The sequence below is a fragment of the Salminus brasiliensis genome, chromosome 10 (genome assembly GCF_030463535.1).
Source record: "Salminus brasiliensis chromosome 10, fSalBra1.hap2, whole genome shotgun sequence".
NCBI lineage: Eukaryota > Metazoa > Chordata > Actinopteri > Characiformes > Bryconidae > Salminus > Salminus brasiliensis.
Genome location: NC_132887.1, coordinates 159,519 through 182,018, shown reverse-complemented (window position 1 = coordinate 182,018; position 22,500 = coordinate 159,519). Strand labels below are relative to the sequence as shown.

Here is a 22,500-nt window from a genome sequence, read left to right as displayed (position 1 = left end):
ACACCAGAATGGTGTTACCCAGTGTAAAATACCAGACTTTTAAGTTCTCATCATCAACCGTGCTTAACATCATCAGAGAGAGAGAATCTGGAACAATCGCTGTGCGTAAGGGTCAAGGCCGTAAAACTCTCCTGGATGCTCGTGATCTCCGGGCCCTTAAACGTCACTGCACCTCAAACAGGAATGCCACTGTCAAGGAAATAACAGAATGGGCTCAGGAATACTTCCAGAAATCATTGTCAGTGAACACAATCCACCGTGCCATCCGCCAGTGCCAGCTGAAACTCTACAGTGCAAAGAGGAAGCCATTTCTAAGCAAGCTCCACAAGCTCAGACGTTTGCACTGGGCCAGGGGTCTTTTAAAATGGAGTGTGGCAAAATGGAAGACTGTTCTGTGGTCAGATGAGTCACGATTTGAGGTTCTTTATGGAACACTGGGACGCCATGTCATCCGGACCAGAGAGGACAAGGAGAACCCAAGTTGTCATCAACGCTCCGTTCAGAAGCCTGCATCACTGATGGTATGGGGTTGCATAAGTGCTTGTGGCATGGGCAGCTTGCATGTCTGGAAAGGCACCATTAATGCAGAGAACCATGTTCAGGTTCTAGAACAACATCTGCTCCCATCTAGACGTCATCTCTTTCAGGGAAGACCCTGCATTTTTCAACAAGATAATGCCAGACCACATTCTGCAGCAATCACATCACCACGGCTACGTAGGAGAAGAATCCGGGTACTGAAATGGCCAGCCTGCAGTCCAGGTGCGACAAAGAAGGGCCAAGACGATTGAACAGTTAGAGGCCTGTATTAGACATGAATGGGAGAGCATTCCTATTTCTAAACTTAAGAAACTGGTCTCCTCTGTCCCCAGACGTCTGTTGAGTGTAAGAAGAAGGGGGGATGCCACACAGAGGTAAAAATGGCCTTGTCCCAACTTTTTTGGGATTTGTTGACGCCATGAAATTTTGAATCAACATATTTCTCCTTAAAAATGTTACATTTACTCAGATTAAACTTTTGATCTGTCATCTATGTTCTATTACGAATAAAATATTGACATTTGCCAACTCCACATCATTGCATTCAGTTTTTATTCACAATTTGTTTAGTGTCCCAACTTTTTTGGAATCCGGTTTGTAGAATCACAGCTGGGTTTAAAGCAAGGCTTTTGTGTCATCTGTTACCGTGGCAACCACATTTAGCTCTGCTGCCTCTGTAACCTCTCTAGCCCACGCCTGGCATTAGGCAGCATGGTGCCCATAGGTTCATTAGTGTTGATCTGCTCCAGAGAGTCCTATTCTATTGGCAGTACTTCTCCTCTACAGGGACTAGACAAGCTGTCTGCATTTGCACATCTGTGTCAGCAATGGGTGCAGCTTAAAGTAGCTGAATGCATTTATTAGAAGGGGTGTCCAAAAATATTTAGACATAGTGTATATTTACGCAGTTCTTCCACTACTGTATTCAGCTCCAGTTCTCTCTGTCCTTTGATCTGTAAAGTTCGTCATGAGTGTTTTTGTAGATGTGAGATTTTGAGCGGTTTTCAATAAGATTTATAAAGCGGGTTCTATATTGGTTGGTTCTCTGGACCGGGTCTCATTAGGCCTCAGTAGAGGTGCTCGTGCTGGACCCCGTAATCGCAGCACACCGCTATATTCTCCCCTCCCTGTGATGCTCTTACTAAACGACCCTGCTGAATTGAGCCGACTCAGTTTTATTCGTTCAAACCAGCCAAGATAAACAATCTGCTAGAACTTCTAGTACAATTAAGATCAAGACTAACCTTCCTACAATCAAACCTAAACCTTAGTCAAGACTAATTTACCTGCTCATTCCAGCAGGACTACACAGCGGAACAGGGTCTCCATAACCAGCTAAACCTCCTCTTTTCATCTACAGGGAGAAAATGGCAACTGACGTAATCCTGAGAAGTTTGGGCTTCAAGGTGTTGCAGAACATCGGTGAAGGGAGTTACAGCGAGGTTCTGCTGGCCACCTCTGAAAGATACCCCAACCCGGTGGCCATTAAAATTATAACCTTCATAGGGAAGTCCCCGAAATACAACTGTAAATTTCTGCCCCGGGAACTCTCCATCCTCAGAACAGTAAAGCACCCTCACATTGTTCAGGTGCACGAAATGATAACCCGTGCTGGACTGCAGGTCATTGTGATGGAGCCGGCTGCAACGGATCTCTATCGTAAGATCGTGGAGCTCGGCCACATCCCTATGGACCAGGCCAAAATGTGGTTCTCCCAGCTCCTCAGTGCGGTGGCCTATCTGCACCAGCAGGACATCGTCCATCGAGACCTCAAGTGTGAGAATGTTCTGCTGACGGCGGATGGCCAAGTCAAACTGACCGATTTTGGAAATGGGCGCTTTTATAACGGCCTCCCTGAACTAAGTGAGACGTACTGCTGCACTCCTAAGTACACTGCACCTGAGGTGCTCTTGAACGAGCCCTATGATCCAAAGAAGAGCGATGTGTGGAGCCTGGGTGTGATCCTGTACACCATGGTCACCGGGTCCATGCCCTTCGACTGCTTCTTAACGCGTAGTCTCCCAAGTCTCCAGCGCAAAGCCGTGAAGTATCCTGATGAAATCCCAGTGGAGGAGTCCTGTCGCTCCATCATCTCCTACATGCTGCAGTACAAACCTGCCACTCGGCCTTCTGTGACAGACGTGGCACAGCACCCTTGGCTGCAGTCGGGTCAGGAATGGTAAGTGAACGGCTGTGCAGAAAGTGCAGCATTTGATTTGATTTGGGTTCCAGAACGGTTCTCAGCTGTGCTGTTATCCGATCTGTGTTCTTCTTTCTCTCAAGTTTTCTTTTTTTTCTTCTAATGATAAAATGATAAAATGACACTGCTGTATGCTAGTACAAGAGCACCTACCTGGAATACCACAGAACCCACATAGCAACGCGAGATCAGGGGGTGTCTCACAAAGCAGCAACCTAAGCTCAGTGGTGAAGACAGGAATGTCCTTCAACTCTGCTGTGATTGGACAGGCTGGACTCTGGCTTTGTGAAACACCTCCCAGATCTGTCAGCTGATTGGTCCTCTGCTACATTTGTCTTGTGTTCTCATCAACAGTGAAAGGGGTGAAATGGCAGACTCCTCTTTGGCTGAGGCTGGAAGCTCTGCATTTGGAGCTCCAGAGAAACCCTGTGGGCGGTGCAGTGAGGACAGGAAGCAGCAGCAGCGGCAGCACAGTGCTGATGTAGATGGTGCCAAGGAGGACCTGGAAAAGACTGGCCTGTCCACATCCTACAGTCTTTACTCCTCTCTAACAAACACTGATGAGCAGAACGACATCAAGCATTTGGAGAAAGTCCGGTATGTATATTTATTAGTTTATTTCTTCTGTTTCCACAGTTTCTGAATGTATTTACTAAGGGCTTTATTTGTGCCATGTGTGATGTCTCATCTGCCCCATTAAAGCAGCCAGTCTGCCAACACTGGCACTGAGGTGTATTAGAGATGTTCTGCAGTGATGAAGGTCACTCGGAGTGATCAGCGTTTCAATTCACTAACAGGAAGTCCATTCCCACTCTCTTCTGTACCGTCTCCAGAGTTATAGGCAGGTTTACTGTGACGGCCGTTGATGATGAAGATGGGGGAAGCAGTTCTCACCGAGACGTCCACCCGCTGCAGGACGAGGACAGTAGTAGAGCTGGGGCAGGTCTGACCGGCCTAAGCGTGGAGGCTGTGGGGGAGGAGTGCGGCTGCTTCGGCTGTAGTCCTTTCTGTGCTGCAGTGAAAACAGCAGCTAAAGCTGTCGCCGCACCGATTATCAGAGCCTCTCAGTCACTTCGGGGGAGGATGAAGAAGTTCTTCATCTCTGCGGCGCACACCTCCTCCTCTCCCTCCCAGCAGGGTGCTCGTCATTCTGCTGCCTCTACGGAAGCTCCTGCTGGTTCTGGTTCTGAGCAGAGATGTGAGGCTGGGACTCTGGACGTTCTGCCCCGTGGGCCAGTGGTGGAGGCAGAAGCTGTTCTCCCACAGCCCACAGTGAGGCAAGGAACCAGGAAGCTGAGGTTTAAGGTATGTGAGTCGATTGAGTGATGCAGATGGCCCCAAATCACTTTAAATACTGGTCAGAAATGTTTCAGTCCATCAATCTATGCCATTTCTTCTCTCCAACAGATCCTGAAGAAGACCAAAAGGGTTCACCCCTTGTAGAGGAACAGCCTGGTTCTTGGGAAAGTCCAGCTCCGTGGGTCGGTGGTTGAAGCAGAACCTGTGCTCCCACAGCCTACAGTGATGCAGGACACCAGGAGGCTGAGGCTTCGACTCCCATTCAGATACTTCATATGGAGGTAACCCCATTCGGGCTCAGCCTGAACAAATAACTTTTAACGGCAAGATCCGGGTTAAGGGTGCAGTGCAGTGCCCATCGGGCTAAGGACAAGGGCAGAAGTGTACATAGCTGTGGCCAAAAGCTTGTTGTTAAATGTCTTATGAGGACATTTATTCCATTAAATGTTCATTTTTTGATAGTTCTGATCAGAGGAGGATGGGTCCTGTCCCAGTGTGAGTCTTGGTTCCTTCTAAGGTTTCTTCCTCCAGCTCCAGAGGGAGTTTTTCCTTGCCACTGTCGCCTTTGGCTTGCTCACTGGGGGTTATATGTTGTTGTTTTTGTTTTCTTTGTCTTTTTTCTGGATTTCTCTAAAGCTGCTTTGCAACAACATCAGGCTGTAAACAGCTGTACAAGTATATCTGACTGGACTTGGTGCCTGTTATGGTGGCCTATCGATAGAGTCTATCGGTCGTCACCTGCGGTCAGGGAGGCGGAATAAAGAGGCTTTCCGAGCTTGGCTGGGTTACAGCTAATTTCACTGATGGGTACCGGCAGGCAAAAAAGAGTTAGGAGAGGCCATGGAGAAGGATTCCCGGGCGGCCATAAGGAGGTTCTAGAAAACACTCCAACAAATCAAAAGGGAAAGGAGTGACACTGTCCAAACTGTGCTCAGTAACTGCAGTGATCCTCTGAACCCAGCTGAGGATATTGTTGGGTGCTGGATAGAACACATGCCCTCCTCACAGGAGGTAGAGCTGGAAGCTACTGGATCCATCCCTCTGGACAAAGTCACTGAGGTAGTTAGAAAGCTACACAGGGGCAAAGCACCAGGAGATTCACCCAGAGTTGCTGAAGGCTCTGGACATTTGGGGGCTGTCTTGGTTAAGAAGCTCCTGCAATGTCGCATGAACCTTGGGGGCAGTGCGTCAGGACGGGCAAACCTGGGTGGTGGTCTCCAAGAGGACCGGTGAGTGTGTGCAGACCATTGAGGTTTCACACTTCTCAGCCACCAGAGGAAGCATTATGCCAGGATGGTGCACAGGAGAATGCACGCAATGCTGAAATCACAGATTCAGGAGGAGCATTCTGGATTCCGTCCTGGTCGTGGAGCGGTGGACCAGCTCTTCACTCTCTCAGGTAGTCGAGGGCTCATGGGAGTTTAACACTCCAGTCTACATGGGTTTTGTAGACCTGGAGAAGGCCTACCACCATGTTCCCCCAGACATCTTGTGGGAAGTGCTCCGGGAGTATGGGGTCACTGATTTGTGCCGGTCAGTCCTTGTACTCTCATGTGAGAGCTGTGTCCATATCCTCAGGAAGTCAAGCGTGTTCACTGTTGCCGCTGGACTCCGCCAGGGCTGCGTCTTGTGTCCGCTCCTGTTTGTGATATTCATGGACAGGATTTCAAGGCGTAGCCAGGGACAGGAGGGCTTCAGGCAGGGGGGTCGGGGGATTGCATCTCTGCTATTTGCAGATGAGGATGTCCTGCCGGCTTTTACCTGTGGGGGCCTTCAGCGAGCACTTGAGCAGCTAAGCAGCTGAGTGTAAAGCGGCCAGTATGTGAATCAGCACCTCCAAGTCTGAAGCCATGGTAGTACCCCACTCACTCTTCATGACCGAATGAGGAGCTCTGTATCTGTGAGAGGCTCGGAGTAGAGCTGCTGCTCTGTCACGTTGAGGGAAGCCAGCTGTGATTGAGGCATCCGATAAGGGTGCCTCTCAGTCGCCTCCCAGTTAGAGGTGTACTGGGCACAGCCTACTGGGAGGAGACCCCAAGGAAGACCCAGGACCCACTAGAGGGATGAAATCTCCCTGCTGGCCTGGGAAAGTCTGTGGATCCCCCAACAGGAGCTGGTGGAACTTGTCTGGTCTTCTGTGCTTGCCCTTTTGCCACTGCTGCCCTGAACCGGATTAAGCAGATAAAATGATGATGATGATGATGAGGCTGAACTTTAAGGTATGTGATTTTTTTTTTTTCTCATATTGACACAGAAGCCCCTGCTATTGGCTGATATTTGCAATAGTGCCACTTTCAGCTGAATTGTTAATAAACAATATAATTAATAAAACATTTTATTAATAAAGCAGAGAGTGAGTGAGCCTGGAGGACTAAGCCTGGAGGACTGAGCCTGGAGGACTGAGCCTGGAGGACTGATCTGGGAGGACTGATCTGGGAGGAGTGATCTGGGAGGAGTGATCTGGGAGGAGTGATCTGGGAGGAGTGAGCCTGGAGGACTGAACCTGGAGGACTGAACCTGGAGGACTGAGCCTGGAGGGCTGAGCCTGGAGGACTGAGCCTGGAGGACTGAGCCTGGAGGATTGATCTGGGAGGAGTGAGCCTGGAGGAGTGAGCCTGGAGGAGTGAGCCTGGAGGAGTGAGCCTGGAGGAGTGAGTCTGGAGGACTGATCTGGGAGGAGTGTGTGAGCTGGTCTTTCAGCCTGAATAAAGAGCTGTTCTGCAGTGCTGGTGTTTTTTGGACGTTTCTTTTTTCTATTCAAAGTAAACCTAGATCTTCTTTAGAGTCTGAGCTCTGAGGACTAAACTCATATTAGTCCAGGTTTAAGTTCAGACTTATGGAATTGACCATTTTAAAACATTATTATTAATATTATTATTAATATTAATATTTTTATTATGTTGTAAACAAAAATACCTGCAAGTGTAAAAAGAGGACAGATCTGTGATTTAAATATTTGTGTCTGTAATCAATCAAATCAGGTGGTCAGTGAGTGCTTCAGTGTTCAGCTACAGAAATGTAATAGTATAATAATAATAATAATAATAATAATAATAATATATAATAATATTACACATTAATAAAATCAAGACTTTAACGCTGCAGTAATGACTGGTGGTGTTGTACGCCTCCATGTGGACAAAGTCGAGACTGCATGCCAAGGCACCCACGACCCAGAGGAGGGTGAGCCTAGTGGACACGCCCCCAAGATTTAAAAGGACAACAGAGACCTTAAAACTGTCTGTGCTCAGAACCGGCTCTGCTTACCTCAGTTTATCATCAGCTAGCTAACTATGCATGCTACGTTAGCATCAGCATCAGCATCAGCTAGCCAAGCAGTTTCTTACTGGAATGAAGGAAAAATTCATTATTTAAAACAACATAAAGCTGTAAATAATAAATCCAGTCAATCAAAGCTCTCTCTCTGAGTGATGAGAATAAACACATTAGCAGATTCCATCAGATACCATCTAAACCCAGCAGGGCCGATCCTCTGGTTCCTACAGTCTTGTGTAGCCTGTGGAGCAGGACTGCATGATCGATGGTGTCAAAGGCAGCAGGACAACAGCAGTGCAGCCTCTAGCAAAGGAAAGGAGCAGGTGATTAGTGACTCTCAGTAGAGCTGATTCAGGGCTGTGGGTCTAAAGCCAGACTGAAAGACCTCGTAAATGCTGCTGTTGTGGAGGTGGGAGCACAGCCGCTGACACACCACTCTTTCTAGGACCTTGGCTATGAAGGGAGATTAGATACTGGTCTAAAATCAGCAAGATCACTGGGGTCAAGGTCCGTTTCTTTGAGAGTGAGCTTGATGATAAAATGGGTAAATGGGATTTAGGGAAGTAGTCAGTTCTCTACTTGCTGGTTCAAACAAGCCGTCTCACGCCCGGTCGGACCGAGAGGGGAGGGGATATTTGGTTTTCAACCTTCCAAGTTCAAATGCAAATGGGTGTGGACTTAATGAGTATCATACCAGCTGACTATCCCTATACCCTCCTACCCTTCCCTAAAGCAGCGCTGATGCTCCAACTGGGGCGGAGTTTCACTTTCTGGGCCTGATTTTTTCAGTCTGTGTTCTGGACCGGTTCAGACAGGCATGTGTGTGTGTGTGTGTGTGTGTGTTGTGTATGTGTGTGTGTGTGTGTGTGTGTGTGTTGTGTATGTGTGTGTGTGTGTGTGTGTGTGGTTTAGATGCACACTGAGAAGGAGCCTGGCCGTTCCAAATTCAGGTCCTGTCTACATTAAATGATTGGATTTAATGTAAAAATATTTAGATTAGATTTCATATTTATCTTAAGTGCAGAATTAATTATTTAATTTATTGCATATTAAAATGATTTGCACTATTTTTGTTTACTTTAATTGTTGTACATAACCTTTCTTAATGTTTTACAGTAACTGCATCTTTATGAAGCATTTATGATGTATTCATCAACAGTACAGTAAGCATCGCAGCCACCCAGGATACCATAACAACCACCCCATAACAACTTGCGCAACTAAAGGTGTTTTTGTTTTTTTCCTACTTGTGGAAACTTGAGGTTCCCAGAAGAGCACAGTACTGGTGGAGAGTGAGCGAGACAGAGAGAGAGCAGGGCAGAGAGTGAGCGAGACAGAGAGAGAGCAGGGCAGAGAGTGAGCGAGACAGAGAGTGAGCGAGACAGAGAGAGAGCAGGGCAGAGAGTGAGCGAGACAGAGAGAGAGCAGGGCAGAGAGTGAGCGAGACAGAGAGAGAGCAGGGCAGAGAGTGAGCGAGACAGAGAGAGAGCAGGGCAGAGAGTGAGCGAGACAGAGAGAGAGCAGGGCAGAGAGTGAGCGAGACAGAGAGAGAGCAGGGCAGAGAGTGAGCGAGACAGAGAGAGAGCAGGGCAGAGAGTGAGCGAGACAGAGAGAGAGCAGGGCAGAGAGTGAGCGAGACAGAGAGTGAGCGAGACAGAGAGAGAGCGAGACAGAGAGAGAGCAGGGCAGAGAGTGAGCGAGACAGAGAATGAGCGAGACAGAGAGAGAGCGAGACAGAGAGAGAGCAGGGCAGAGAGTGAGTGAGACAGAGAGAGAGCAGGGCAGAGAGTGAGCGAGATAGAGAGTGAGCGAGACAGAGAGAGAGCAGGGCAGAGAGTGAGCGAGACAGAGTGAGAGCGAGACAGAGAGAGAGCAGGGCAGAGAGTGAGCGAGACAGAGAGAGAGCGAGACAGAGAGAGAGCGAGACAGAGAGAGAGCAGGGCAGAGAGTGAGCGAGATAGAGAGTGAGCGAGACAGAGAGAGAGCAGGGCAGAGAGAGAGCGAGACAGAGAGAGAGCAGGGCAGAGAGTGAGCGAGATAGAGAGTGAGCGAGACAGAGAGAGAGCAGGGCAGAGAGTGAGCGAGACAGAGTGAGCGAGACAGAGAGAGAGCAGGACAGAGAGTGAGCGAGACAGAGAGAGAGCAGGGCAGAGAGTGAGCGAGACAGAGTGAGCGAGACAGAGAGAGAGCAGGACAGAGAGTGAGCGAGACAGAGAGAGAGCAGGGCAGAGAGTGAGCGAGACAGAGAGAGAGCAGGGCAGAGAGTGAGCGAGACAGAGAGAGAGCAGGGCAGAGAGTGAGCGAGACAGAGAGAGAGCAGGGCAGAGAGTGAGCGAGACAGAGAGAGAGCAGGGCAGAGAGTGAGCGAGACAGAGAGTGAGCGAGACAGAGAGAGAGCGAGACAGAGAGAGAGCAGGGCAGAGAGTGAGCGAGACAGAGAGTGAGCGAGACAGAGAGTGAGCGAGACAGAGAGAGAGCGAGACAGAGAGAGAGCAGGGCAGAGAGTGAGCGAGACAGAGAATGAGCGAGACAGAGAGAGAGCGAGACAGAGAGAGAGCAGGGCAGAGAGTGAGTGAGACAGAGAGAGAGCAGGGCAGAGAGTGAGCGAGATAGAGAGTGAGCGAGACAGAGAGAGAGCAGGGCAGAGAGTGAGCGAGACAGAGTGAGAGCGAGACAGAGAGAGAGCAGGGCAGAGAGTGAGCGAGACAGAGAGAGAGCGAGACAGAGAGAGAGCAGGGCAGAGAGTGAGCGAGATAGAGAGTGAGCGAGACAGAGAGAGAGCAGGGCAGAGAGAGAGCGAGACAGAGAGAGAGCAGGGCAGAGAGTGAGCGAGATAGAGAGTGAGCGAGACAGAGAGAGAGCAGGGCAGAGAGTGAGCGAGACAGAGTGAGCGAGACAGAGAGAGAGCAGGGCAGAGAGTGAGCGAGACAGAGAGAGAGCAGGGCAGAGAGTGAGCGAGACAGAGTGAGCGAGACAGAGAGAGAGCAGGACAGAGAGTGAGCGAGACAGAGAGAGAGCAGGGCAGAGAGTGAGCGAGACAGAGAGTGAGCAGGGCAGAGAGTGAGCGAGACAGAGAGTGAGCAGGGCAGAGAGTGAGCGAGACAGAGAGAGAGCAGGGCAGAGAGTGAGCGAGACAGAGAGTGAGCAGGGCAGAGAGTGAGCGAGACAGAGAGAGAGCAGGGCAGAGAGTGAGCGAGATTGAGAGAGAGCAGGGCAGAGAGTGAGCGAGACGGAGAGTGAGCGAGACAGAGAGAGAGCAGGGCAGAGAGTGAGCGAGATTGAGAGAGAGCAGGGCAGAGAGTGAGCGAGACAGAGAGTGAGTGAGACGGAGAGTGAGCAGGGCAGAGAGTGAGTGAGACGGAGAGTGAGCAGGGCAGAGAGTGAGCGAGATTGAGAGTGAGTGAGACAGAGAGTGAGCAGGGCAGAGAGTGAGCGAGATTGAGAGTGAGTGAGACGGAGAGTGAGCGAGACTGAGAGTGAGCGAGACTGAGAGTGAGTGAGACGGAGGGGGCAGTGCAATGTGAAGTTTATTGGTGTTCATTAATCAGCAGTAACACTGCTGTAACTCCGCCCCCTGTTGCTGGTCCCTCTTCACCACGGCTCGTCGACAGTCATCAGGCTCACGAAGTCTCTGTAGAAGATCACGTTCTTATCAGGATCCACAGCAGCAGACAGCATCTCCTCCACCTCCTCCTGAGTGAAGGGCTCTCCTGCAGGAAGGAGAAGAAGACTCAGCACTGCCCCCTATAGAAGCACAGCGGAACATCACCCTGCATCTGGCCACCCGGCTTCAACATGTCTCGGGTGATCTGACCACTAACGACTGCCAAAGCGCAGAGCCGTTCACTCCTGACCTTTCTAATGCGTCTCCTGGGAGTCGGATCGGACCTCTCAGTCCAGGTTCTGCTGGGGGAGGGGAGGGGAGGGGAGGGCCCGGCCCACTTTAATGATTAACTTATGGAGATGAGGCACCCAGTTTCAGTTGTGCATCCTTTCTCTCTTAGCTACCGTGTTGCTGTAGCGAGCTCAGCTAACCCGTGTGGGGGAGGACGGGGTGGTCTCGCGGTTATTATGCAGTCTACAGCTGGATATGGGTCTAAATGCAGTTCACATTAAAGAGAAGCAGAAGTCTGCTGTATGTGGTTTGGCTGCGTCCAGAAACTTTTGCTCCTCCTCCTCCTCCTCTCCCACCCCAGAAGAAGGTGGAGGAATGGAGAGAAAGAGCAGTAATTGGGGAAATGGGACAGCTGATCCCTTTTAGATATGACGTTAAATAATAAATATATCAAATATAATAATAACTTGTTAGAAACAGGGCCTTTAATAAAGTTTCACTGATCAGACAGAACCTGTGGTGGGGTGAACTGCATACAGCACATCAGCTCAGGTCCAGTATATAAGGCAGGTGTAAATCAGCAGGGGGGCGGGGTAGTTCTTCTAAACTCCAGATGTATATAACTGCTTTACGGATCATTAGATTATAGTTATAAGTGATATTAGTTCATTTAGACGTTTATGACGGGTGTTGCCTTCTCCAGTTTCCTGTGGCCTCTTTAACAGACTTGGCGAGATGGCGCCACAAAATCAGTTTCGGGAGGTCAGGGAGGAGGGGAGGAGGATCGGTAGGAAAAAGCAGCAGGTTTTCGGGTGTCTTGACGCAGCCTCTGTCTGTCCTGTGGTTTTACCTTCCTGTGTTAAATATCTGGTGAGCTCCTCTGGATCCAGGTGTCCTTTTTTCTGCTGATCTAAAACCTGAAAAAGAGGATTTTCACTCCTTTATTATTGTTTTACTGAAACACCAGAGAAAATATACTGACAAAAGTATTGGGACACCTCATTGTCTCTTCTGAAATCAAGGGTATTAAAATAGCTGATCCTGCTTCTGCTGGAGTAACTGTTTCTACTGTCCAGAGAAGAAGACCTTCTACTAGATTCTGGAGGAGGAGCATTGCTGTGAGGATTTGATTGCAATCAGTCACAGGAGCGTTGATAAGGTTGGATGATCACCACCCCACCCCATCATCCCCAACTCATCCTAAAAGTACTGGATGGAGCTCCTCCACCATCATTCCAGAGAACACAGCTCTTCCACTGCTCCACAGCTCCTCAATGCTGGGGGGCTTTATACCCCTCTAGTCCACGCCTGGCATTAGACAGCATGGAGCCAATAGGGTCACGATGTTGATCTGCTCCAGAGAGTCCTATTCTATTGGCAGTACTTCTTCTCTACAGGGACTAGACAAGCTGTGTGTGCATTTGTACATCTGTGTCAGCAATGAATGAATGCATTCATTAAAAGAGATGTCCACAAACATTTGGACAGGTAGTATATGACCAACATGAACATTTATTCTATATATATATATCCTAGTGTGTGTGTGTGTGTGTGTGTGTGTGTGTGTGTGTGTATGTGTCTGACCTCAAAGGCCTGAAGCAGCAAGTCCTCCGGAACCGGGCGAAACCTGCAAGACAACAGTTTATACTGACCAACACAGAACCTCACATCAAACACCTGCAGAACCTTGCAGAACCGAACTCACGTCATCTACAGTTCACACTCTCTGACGCTCCAAACGTCGGACAGTTCTCTGAAATAACACTGAGTGTGTTTAGATGCTCTCAGTTCTACTGTCGTTAATGGACTTCAGCAGGGATCCGATGCAAACTCAGATTCCTCAGATCCGATCAGATCTGTTAGAGGAGCTGTAAGATCTTTAGGGATCAGTCGCGTCGATGTTAAGCAGCAGAGTTGGAGTAAAGAGGGAATCTTTTAAGATTCCGGTTAAACAGGTGGATGAAAGTTTGAGCAGGTGGTGTTACCTGTTCTCCATCAGGATCCGGGTCATGGTGGGGAGGAATTTCTCAAAGCGGATGAAGCCCGTCGGCTCCTCCTCCTCCACCTGTAACAGTTTCAGCACTTATCACTAAACCAGCCAATCTGTGTACCACCTTCTAAACCAGTCTGTAAACCAGTCTGTATATCACAATCTAAACCAGTCTGTATTCCACCTTCTACCAGTCTGTAAACCAGTCTGTATACCACCCTCTAAACCAGTCTGTAAACCAGTCTGTATACCACCCTCTAAACCAGTCTGTATATCACAATCTAAACCAGTCTGTAAACCAGTCTGTATACCTCCCTCTACCAGTCTGTAAACCAGTCTGTATACCTCCCTCTACCAGTCTGCAAACCAGTCTGTATACCACCCTCTAAACCAGTCTGTAAACCAGTCTGTATACCTCCCTCTACCAGTCTACAAACCAGTCTGTATATCACAATCTAAACCAGTCTGTAAACCAGTCTGTATACCTCCCTCTACCAGTCTACAAACCAGTCTGTATATCACAATCTAAACCAGTCTGTAAACCAGTCTGTATACCACCCTCTACCAGTCTGTAAACCAGTCTGTATACCTCCCTCTAAACCAGTCTGTAAACCAGTCTGTATACCTCCCTCTACCAGTCTGTAAACCAGTCTGTATACCACCCTCTAAACCAGTCTGTAAACCAGTCTGTATACCTCCCTCTAAACCAGTCTGTAAACCAGTCTGTATACCTCCCTCTACCAGTCTGTAAACCAGTCTGTATACCACCCTCTAAACCAGTCTGTAAACCAGTCTGTATACCTCCCTCTACCAGTCTGCAAACCAGTCTGTATACCACCCTCTAAACCAGTCTGTAAACCAGTCTGTATACCTCCCTCTACCAGTCTACAAACCAGTCTGTATATCACAATCTAAACCAGTCTGTAAACCAGTCTGTATACCTCCCTCTACCAGTCTGCAAACCAGTCTGTAAACCAGTCTGTATACCTCCCTCTACCAGTCTACAAACCAGTCTGTATATCACAATCTAAACCAGTCTGTAAACCAGTCTGTATATCACAATCTAAACCAGTCTGTAAACCAGTCTGTATATCACAATCTAAACCAGTCTGTAAACCAGTCTGTAAACAGCCTCTGACCTCAGCGATGACATCATGCAGTTCAGCTTCATTGGGGAAGCGTCCGAGAGAGCGGATAATCGTCCCGATCTCCCTGGAAAACAACAAATACAGGAAGTTCAGCTTAATCAGGAAGATTAGAACCCTGACAGCAGAACCCAGACCTGCTCTGTGTACTTTAGAGAACCTGATCAGAACTGAGAGCATCACGGCACTGTCTCTACACCACGATTTGATTTCCTTCAATATCTGATCCAGCGGGTTCTGCTGATCCTGACCCGGTCTGTATGGGGAGCCCAACTGGGAACTAGAACATTTTGTCCATGGGTTCCACATATAGATGCCCACCAGCAGGGTCAGGGATGGGACCAGGAGGGGTTAAGCCTGGGCCCCATCGGGTTTGTACACTGCACACAGAGCCTAGATGGGACCCCTGTGAGATTAAGGAGGGTAACGATGGGGCCCATTTGGGTCCCAGTGAAAACACATGTACAATCCCACTCAGAGCCCATGCCCACCTGGAGCCCATCTGGAGCCCAGGTTCCACCCGTGTGAGCCCCACATCCCCACACTGCAGAGCTGTTCCTAACCCTACCTGATGTCCACGGTGTGATTCTGTTCATGATCAAACACATCAAATGCAGCACTGATCCTCCTCTGGACCTCCGACACCATCACTCCTGCAGAGATCCCACCAGCGCGCGCGCGCACACACACACACACACGCACACACACACACACACACACACACGCACACACACACACACACACGCCTTAAAGAGCTACCTGATTACACACACACACACACACACACACACACGGATTACACACACACACACACACACGGATTACACACACACACACACACACACACACACACACGCCTTAAAGAGCTACCTGATTACACACACACACACACACACACACACACACACGCACACACACGCCTTAAAGAGCTACCTGATTACACACACACACACACACACACACACACACACACACACACGCCTTAAAGAGCTACCTGATTACACACACACACACACACACACACACACACACACACACACACGCACACACACGCCTTAAAGAGCTACCTGATTACACACACACACACACACACACACACACACACACACACACACGCACACACACGCCTTAAAGAGCTACCTGATTACACACACACACACACACACACACACACACACACACACACACACGCCTTAAAGAGCTACCTGATTACACACACACACACACACACGGATTACACTCATCTAGCTGTAATTAAAATGCAGAAATGGTGTTTATGGAGGGCTTCAGCTGCAGTTTCACTGAAAGTTACCCTCTACACACAAACCCGGCTTTATCTGGCAACCCAGCAGAACAGCGCTAATGCTAAAGCTCACTAACCACACCGCACACCTCCCTGCTCTGCATTAATCAGCACATTAAATCATTAAATCATTAAATCTGTGTTAAAATGATTGAGTTTAGATGGTTAAAAGCGGAGAAGCAGAAGCTGCTGTGTTTACGTGCGGGCGCGCGCTCCTCCGCCATTTCCGCCGCGGGTTGCTTAGATACAGACGCGCTGCTGCAGGGATGCCAGATATTTCCCTCCAAACCCGCCCTGTTCATCAGCTCAGCTCGAACTTTCCACAAACCACCGTCCAAGTGTCCCAGGTCCAAGTGTCCCAGGTCCTCACGCTGTCCATTTCCCCCTCCAGCTCTGATCCCACAGCTCCACTCTTTAATACTCTTGGGCAGGTGTCCCAATACTTTTGTCCGTACAGTGCGTGCTTGTAGTAGTCTGATCTGCAGTGTGAGCAGAGGTTTGGATCTTAAAGGAAACCCTCTGTATTTACACTCCTGGAGGGGTTTTATAATGAAGAAACTATTTCGGCTGTTTTAATCACAGATCATTAAAATGGTGGAGGGATACATGCTGCAGGGTGTAGTGCGGCTACAGAAAGTAGTCCCTAAAGAGAACTGCATTAGTTCAGATTCTCTATTCACTATTTTACCTTCATCATCATCATCATCATCATCATTCCATATAAAACTCAGAAGACTCGTGTAGCTGCACTGGTGGGTTTGGGTAGGAGATAAATTATGGGCTGTATCTGTGTTGTAGTCATGGCGACTGACTGTAGAGAAATCAGAGTGGGTCAGTTTCTCTACAGTGAAGCCCCCCCCCCCACCCCCACCCCGAGCTCAGCTCATACTCTGTTCTTCTCATTTAAAGAACAAAGAAACCAGACAGACTGTAAATATTTACATTTATTAGAAAATTATTTTCTTTTCCAAAAATAATAATAATAATGTTCTCTGCTCTCTAACAGCCCAGTGCAAAAGCCTGGATGATAAGCCTGGTGCATTGTGGGTAGTCTGTTTATTCCTCCAGCAGGATCTCCACCTCCTCCATCGGAGCTCTAAGACGGAGCTCCTTCTCCACCAGCAGGTCTAAAAACTCCTGCACTCGCTCTGGAAACAGCTGCACCGCATCCATGTACAGACCCTGCGCGCGCACACACACACACACACACACACCTGTACTCACCTGCACTATATTACAGTACAAAGTCCAAAAGTAGCCAGTGAGTTCAGCTGCTGATACAGATGTTCACATACAACATGAAAAATCACTGACCAACAGAACAGGACACTCTGGAGCATCAATGATCACCTGACCACCACCCAGCATTGAGCTGTGGAGCAGTGGAAGAACTGTGTTCTCTGGAATGATGGTGGAGGAGCTCCATCCAGCACTTTTAGGATAAGGTGGAGTGGCAGAGCCAATCATCCAAATCCTTTTCACAGCAATGCTTAAATATGATCTCCCAGAAGAGTAGAGGATGCCACGGCAGTAAAGGGGAACAAACCCCCAGCTAAGACTCTTACATTCAGGAGGAACATAGTAGGAGCAGGTGTCCACATATTTTGGACTGGTGGTGTATAATCTGGAACTAAGCACATAGTAACAATGTAAATAAAATAGACTCACTTTAGCCCACGGGACGTTCTGTAGAGCTTTATAGAAGAGTCCTCTGCCTCTCTCCTGGTCCCCATTACACACCTGCACAGACCCATAATCATCATTATCATCATCATCACTGTCCTTCACTATAAAATATCAGATCGTAAACTCTAAAAGGGGTTTATGGTCAGTCAAGTGGAAAAAAGCCCAGATAATATAGAGAGGTCAGGTCCATGTCCCGAATATGAAGACTAAATACTTTTTCCCCCACTGTATTTTCTGAACCTGGATTGCAGTTCAGTTTGTATTGACTGGTTTTACTGGTCAGCTCTTCGGCACTGGCACACAACCTGCGTGAGAGAGACATTTTTACCATGAAGTTCATGTACATCCTCCAAAGCAGAGGGCAGTGGGCGCCCTGCTTCGTCACCACGGCAACCTCAAACAGCGAGCGGATACGGTTACTAAGGCCCGTCTCCGGCATGGTTGGAAGAGCATCTGCTGGAAGGCCGGACCTGAGCAAGTGAGTGAGAGAGAGACAGACATGAATATGTGGTTTCTGGCACTGTAGGACTCTAGAACACTGGCGCAGCGTATCTAGAACACTGCAGCAGACGTGAGCCTTGTAGCTCAAGTTAGATGGTGTGTGTACTGAAGCTGCCGGTTCTGCTCTGACCTCATCACCAAGTCCATCTGCCGTTTCCTCCGCTGCTCTGCCGTGACTGAAAACAGGTGTGGTACGATGCTCTGGTTTCCCCTGGCGACACTGTGGAAGAATCTCCGGGCGCGACCGGCGCTATGGTAACGGCTCTCGGCCAGCAGGTATAGGTGCCACAGGGTGGCGCTGCAGGGCAGGTGGCGCAGGGCATCGGTCAGAGCCAGTCTAATGCGGGACAGAGGGAACACACTGGCGCTCGAGTGCAGGCGTAACAGCGCCACGTGCTGGATGCACACGGCCTCGCAGTCTGCGAAGGAACGCTCGGGCTCTGCTGACCTGGGAGCGCTGGAGGTCAGCCGTTCTCGGGCTTCAGTGAAAACTGTATCAGCAGCGTCTATTCCCAGTGTCAGGTACTGGAACAGTCCGAAGCAGCCAATGAGAGCACTTTGAGGTTTGTCACCCCCTGCAGCAGCTGATAGGGCATTCTCATACGCTCTCCTGGCCTTTAGTACCGCCACAGGGCTCACCTGCCCTGAAAACGGGCTGTAATCCCCCCCCTCTGCCAGTTTACTCAGTATGTAAAGAGCTCTAGAGCCATAAGGGGGCGCCACTGAGGTTTCAGCTCCACCCCTGCATGTCTGCTCCACTTCTAACTGGGCGTACAGGAGGCAGAGGTCACAAAGGGTGTGGTCCTGTAGGCCTGAGGCTCCGCCTACTGCGAGTGCAGTGTTGAAGACCCGGCGGCCCTCCTCCACATTACCCACAACCCACTCCAGGTGGCCGTACTCCCGCCACAGACAGAGGCTGCCTCGGTTCTCCGGCAGCTTCAGCAAACGCTTTGCCACACGCTTACTGCGCTTCCCCTGAGCCTTCACACACTTCTTTCTACCACTACACACACACCTCAGCACCTGCAACACACACACACACACACACACACACACACACGTGACAATTCTACCAAAAACATTTCCACCTGATCAGGTGAGAGAAGTACACTTTACAACTGAGAGACCTATTACCATATTGAAGACTACTGTGTAGTGGCTATAGTGGAGGGAGTATAGTGGCTATAGTGGAGGGAGTATAGTGGCTATAGTGGAGGGAGTATAGTGGCTATAGTGGAGGGAGTATAGTGGCTATAGTGGAGGGAGTATAGTGGAAGGAGTATAGTGGCTATAGTGGAGGGAGTATAGTTGCTATAGTGGAGGGAGTATAGTGGCTATTTAGAAGAGGGAGTATAGTGGCTATTTAGAAGAGAGTACAGTGAATGAGGAGAAAAGTGTATGCACTAAAAACTGAGCTCACCAAGAGAGTATAGGAGAATACAGTAAACACACTAACATATAATAATACTCCACAATAGCTCAGGAGGTACAGTGAGTGAAGCGTGGGGAGGCCAGCACTGTTGATGAAAGTGTACAGCCCTTTGAGCTTCAAGACTCGGCTTGACCCTCCATCCTTTAAGATACACAGAAGACGAGCGTCCAGACTTTTTACTGTCCAGCACCGAAGTGGAGGAACGAACTTCCCCTGGGTGTCCGAACAGCAGAGTCCAACACTCACTGTCCTGAAACCCAGACTGAAGATCCTCCTCTTCTGAGAGGACTTGGGTGAAGAGTAGAGTATTATGGTCTCCATATTGTGTTTAGTAGATTAGAGGATCTGAATTTTAGTCTGTTTAAACCAGCTGAGGTTCTTCTTCAGTAAACAGTGAAGATCTTCTGTAAGAACTCTGGAGAAGAGCGTCTGATAAACGCTGTAAATGTAAAGTGTACATGGGGACAGAGTGAGGGTAGTGGATGTACTGTATTGAGTATTTAAGGGTGCATTAATCATGAACAAGCAGAACTTCCTAAACTGAGCCACGGTTCCTCAGAGAGACCCACCTTCAGTTTCTCGTACTGCAGCCAGCAGAGAGACAGCGTGGTTCTGTCCTGCACCGGGAAGAGCGGCAGGACCTGTTCCAGGACGTTCCTCAGAAACTCCTCCCCCTCCTTACACAGCCCCACCTGCTTCCTGCGGTCACTCAGATATGCCATGTTACCCACAGCGCTGACCCCAGTTAGAGGGAGATGGTATAAGGTCAAAGGTTGCTCAGAGTCAAGGATGAGGTCCAGCAAAGCGGGGTCATCAAGAAGCAGGCTGCAAGGGGGAGGGGCCGAGGGGTCCGGCAAGCCCAGGAAACGCAGGAAGGCGAGGAGGAGGCGGAGCTTTAGGCCTATAGACTCCACCCTGATCAGGGAAGGGCCAATGTCATCAAACAGCACCTGCACAGGTACGGGACAGTGTTAAAGGGGTGGTCTGGTGAAAGGTCTCAGTCAGATAACAGAGTGCAGCGCCACCTGTCTGTCTGGATCCTCGCAGTCCTCTTCTGATTGGCCCTTGGTTTTGTCTGGTCTCCAGGGCAACCAGTGGTTTGCTTCACGGGTTGTTTCCACATCCAGCCAGATCCTCCACTTCGGCTGGGTTTTATCTCTGATCTCACACTCATCCTGATCTTCATCATCCTCGTCCTCCTCTGTGGAACGGTAAGACTTAGACTAAGTTTGACTGACACATACACCCATACCTGGGATCTGTGTGTGTGTGTGTGTTGGTACCTGGTTCGGGTGGTACAACCCATCCTCCTCTTTCCTGCTGAAGCATCCAGGCCCTCCAGCCCCGAGCTCCTCTCTCACCCACCCGGGGCTCACCACTGTCCCAAAACGGCTCAAAAAACTCCACCTGCACATAAACCCCAGCCACACACACACACACACACACACACAGAGCAGCTTATATCAGCACTCACTGCTGTAACACTGCACACACACATTTCTGCTGAAGCCCCAGTCTAAGGGGGTGATTCACAGTTTAGGACACTTTTATTAATCAGCAGTGGGTCAGGATAGAAACGGGACAGGAGAGGACAGTAATGCTGAACGTTTATGGGACCTGTTGGTTAAATGAATATAGAAAGGTATAAATGAAGGAGAAATTGTATTTAATTCAAAAAGTGCTGCAAGCGAACTCACACAGTGTACACAGCTTCACATGTGAGGATGGAGGAGCAGAGTCTTTTATCATAACTGTGGTTCATGATTAAGTAGAACTCAGTAGAACTGCCAAAGACGAGCCCTTTCTGTAGTGTCTGCGTTTGTGCATACCTGCTGTCTGGTGTTCACGTGTGTTACGCTGTCTGGTTTGTAGAAGGTGAAGTCTAGCAGGGCCTGAAACAGACTGACCGCTTTCTCAGAGTGACCGGCCTGCCGCAGGAAGTGACACTGCAGCAGGAAGATTTCTACAGGAAACACAAATGACAGCAGTTCAGGAGCGTTTCCTGTAGAACAGACCTGCTCTGACTGAGGGTCACTCAGAGTGTGTCTGACCTCCCACACAACACTGCCATTTCTCAACACAAGGGGGCGGAGAGTGTACAGCAGAGGTTGTGTCTATGTCCACACACACCCACACACTGTATGTTATATATAGGGTCAGTGACTCTGACCCTAAAAATATTGAAATAATAGTTCTACAAGTTACATAAAACGGATGTTCGGTTCCTCTGAGTTCTGCAGGTGTACAGTTTTACCTCCGACAGCATCACTGACACCAGAACAGCAACACACCATCAGTACGCTCCATACACAAGTTTAGCAGTGGGTGTGTCTGTTTGGCAGTGCGGGCGGGGTGTGTGTGTTGTGCGGGGCGGGGTGTGTGTTGGGCGGGGTGTGTGTGTTGTGCGGGGCGGAGTGTGTGTGTTGTGCGGGGCGGGGTGTGTGTGTTGTGCGGGGCGGGGACCCATATATAGACCCATCTCCAACTTAACATTCGTATCTGAGATATTAGAAAAAGCTGTGGCCCAACAACTCTGCTTATACCTGAGTAAGAATGACAAGTATGAGAAATTCCATCTGGATTCAGACCCAATCACAGCACAGAGACAGCCCTTCAGACTCAATCACAGCACAGAGACAGCCCTTCAGACCCAATCACAGCACAGAGACAGCCCTTCAGACCCAATCACAGCCCAGAGACAGCCCTTCAGACCCAATCACAGCCCAGAGACAGCCCTTCAGACCCAATCACAGCACAGAGACAGTCCTTCAGACCCAATCACAGCACAGAGACAGCCCTTCAGACCCAATCACAGCACAGAGACAGCCCTTCAGACCCAATCACAGCACAGAGACAGCCCTTCAGACTCAATCACAGCCCAGAGACAGCCCTTCAGACCCAATCATAGCACAGAGACAGCCCTTCAGACTCAATCACAGCACAGAGACAGCCCTTCAGACCCAATCACAGCACAGAGACAGCCCTTCAGACCCAATCACAGCACAGAGACAGCCCTTCAGACCCAATCACAGCACAGAGACAGTCCTTCAGATCCAATCACAGCACAGAGACAGCCCTTCAGACTCAATCACAGCACAGAGACAGTCCTTCAGACCCAATCACAGCACAGAGACAGCCCTTCAGACCCAATCACAGAACAGAGACAGCCCTTCAGACCCAATCACAGCACAGAGACAGTCCTTCAGACCCAATCACAGCACAGAGACAGTCCTTCAGACCCAATCACAGCACAGAGACAGTCCTTCAGATCCAATCACAGCACAGAGACAGCT

The 22,500-nt window shown here is 49.4% G+C and overlaps 3 protein-coding genes across 3 annotated transcripts; 1 reads left to right on the top strand and 2 right to left on the bottom strand.

The window, feature by feature from the left end:
* Positions 1 to 1,907: 1,907 nt before the first annotated feature.
* LOC140564589 (testis-specific serine/threonine-protein kinase 6-like) lies at positions 1,908 to 4,587 on the top strand. Its single transcript, XM_072690189.1, has 4 exons — positions 1,908 to 2,719; positions 3,095 to 3,337; positions 3,574 to 4,045; positions 4,148 to 4,587. The coding sequence occupies exons 1-4, from the start codon at positions 1,908 to 1,910 to the stop codon at positions 4,181 to 4,183; spliced, it is 1,563 nt and encodes a 520-aa protein (XP_072546290.1). The 3' UTR covers positions 4,184 to 4,587.
* A 6,237-nt stretch (positions 4,588 to 10,824) lies between these two features.
* On the bottom strand, positions 10,825 to 15,825 carry efcab2 (EF-hand calcium binding domain 2). The gene is made up of 7 exons (XM_072688921.1): positions 15,788 to 15,825; positions 14,854 to 14,938; positions 14,280 to 14,352; positions 13,136 to 13,215; positions 12,735 to 12,777; positions 12,001 to 12,067; positions 10,825 to 11,025 (listed from the first exon to the last, which is right to left on the bottom strand). Exons 1-7 carry the CDS (start codon positions 15,810 to 15,812, stop codon positions 10,907 to 10,909), a joined length of 492 nt encoding a protein of 163 aa, XP_072545022.1. The 5' UTR covers positions 15,813 to 15,825; the 3' UTR covers positions 10,825 to 10,906.
* Positions 15,826 to 16,532: 707 nt separating this feature from the next.
* Positions 16,533 to 21,501, bottom strand: nrde2 (NRDE-2, necessary for RNA interference, domain containing). The gene is made up of 9 exons (XM_072690188.1): positions 21,462 to 21,501; positions 21,037 to 21,170; positions 20,491 to 20,614; positions 20,233 to 20,408; positions 19,777 to 20,157; positions 17,906 to 18,798; positions 17,603 to 17,744; positions 17,257 to 17,328; positions 16,533 to 16,770 (listed from the first exon to the last, which is right to left on the bottom strand). Exons 1-9 carry the CDS (start codon positions 21,499 to 21,501, stop codon positions 16,645 to 16,647), a joined length of 2,088 nt encoding a protein of 695 aa, XP_072546289.1. The 3' UTR covers positions 16,533 to 16,644.
* Between the last annotated feature and the right edge of the window lie 999 nt (positions 21,502 to 22,500).

Excerpts from the sequence above, each read along its gene's own strand:
- LOC140564589 (XM_072690189.1), top strand. The coding sequence starts at position 1,908 with ATGGCAACTGACGTAATCCTGAGAAGTTTGGGCTTCAAGGTGTTGCAG. Across the intron at positions 2,720-3,094 it reads CTGCAGTCGGGTCAGGAATG|TGAAAGGGGTGAAATGGCAG; the intron begins GTAAGTGAACGG and ends TCTCATCAACAG. Across the intron at positions 4,046-4,147 it reads CCAGGAAGCTGAGGTTTAAG|ATCCTGAAGAAGACCAAAAG; the intron begins GTATGTGAGTCG and ends TCTCTCCAACAG.
- nrde2 (XM_072690188.1), bottom strand. The coding sequence starts at position 21,501 with ATGGTGTGTTGCTGTTCTGGTGTCAGTGATGCTGTCGGAG. Across the intron at positions 21,171-21,461 it reads TGTCAGTGATGCTGTCGGAG|AAATCTTCCTGCTGCAGTGT; the intron begins GTAAAACTGTAC and ends TGTTTCCTGTAG. Across the intron at positions 17,329-17,602 it reads GGATGTACATGAACTTCATG|GTGTGTAATGGGGACCAGGA; the intron begins GTAAAAATGTCT and ends GGGTCTGTGCAG.
- efcab2 (XM_072688921.1), bottom strand. The coding sequence starts at position 15,812 with ATGGCGGAGGAGCGCGCGCCCGCAC. Across the intron at positions 12,778-13,135 it reads CGGATCCTGATGGAGAACAG|GTTTCGCCCGGTTCCGGAGG; the intron begins GTAACACCACCT and ends GTTGTCTTGCAG. Across the intron at positions 11,026-12,000 it reads CAGATATTTAACACAGGAAG|GAGAGCCCTTCACTCAGGAG; the intron begins GTAAAACCACAG and ends TCCTTCCTGCAG.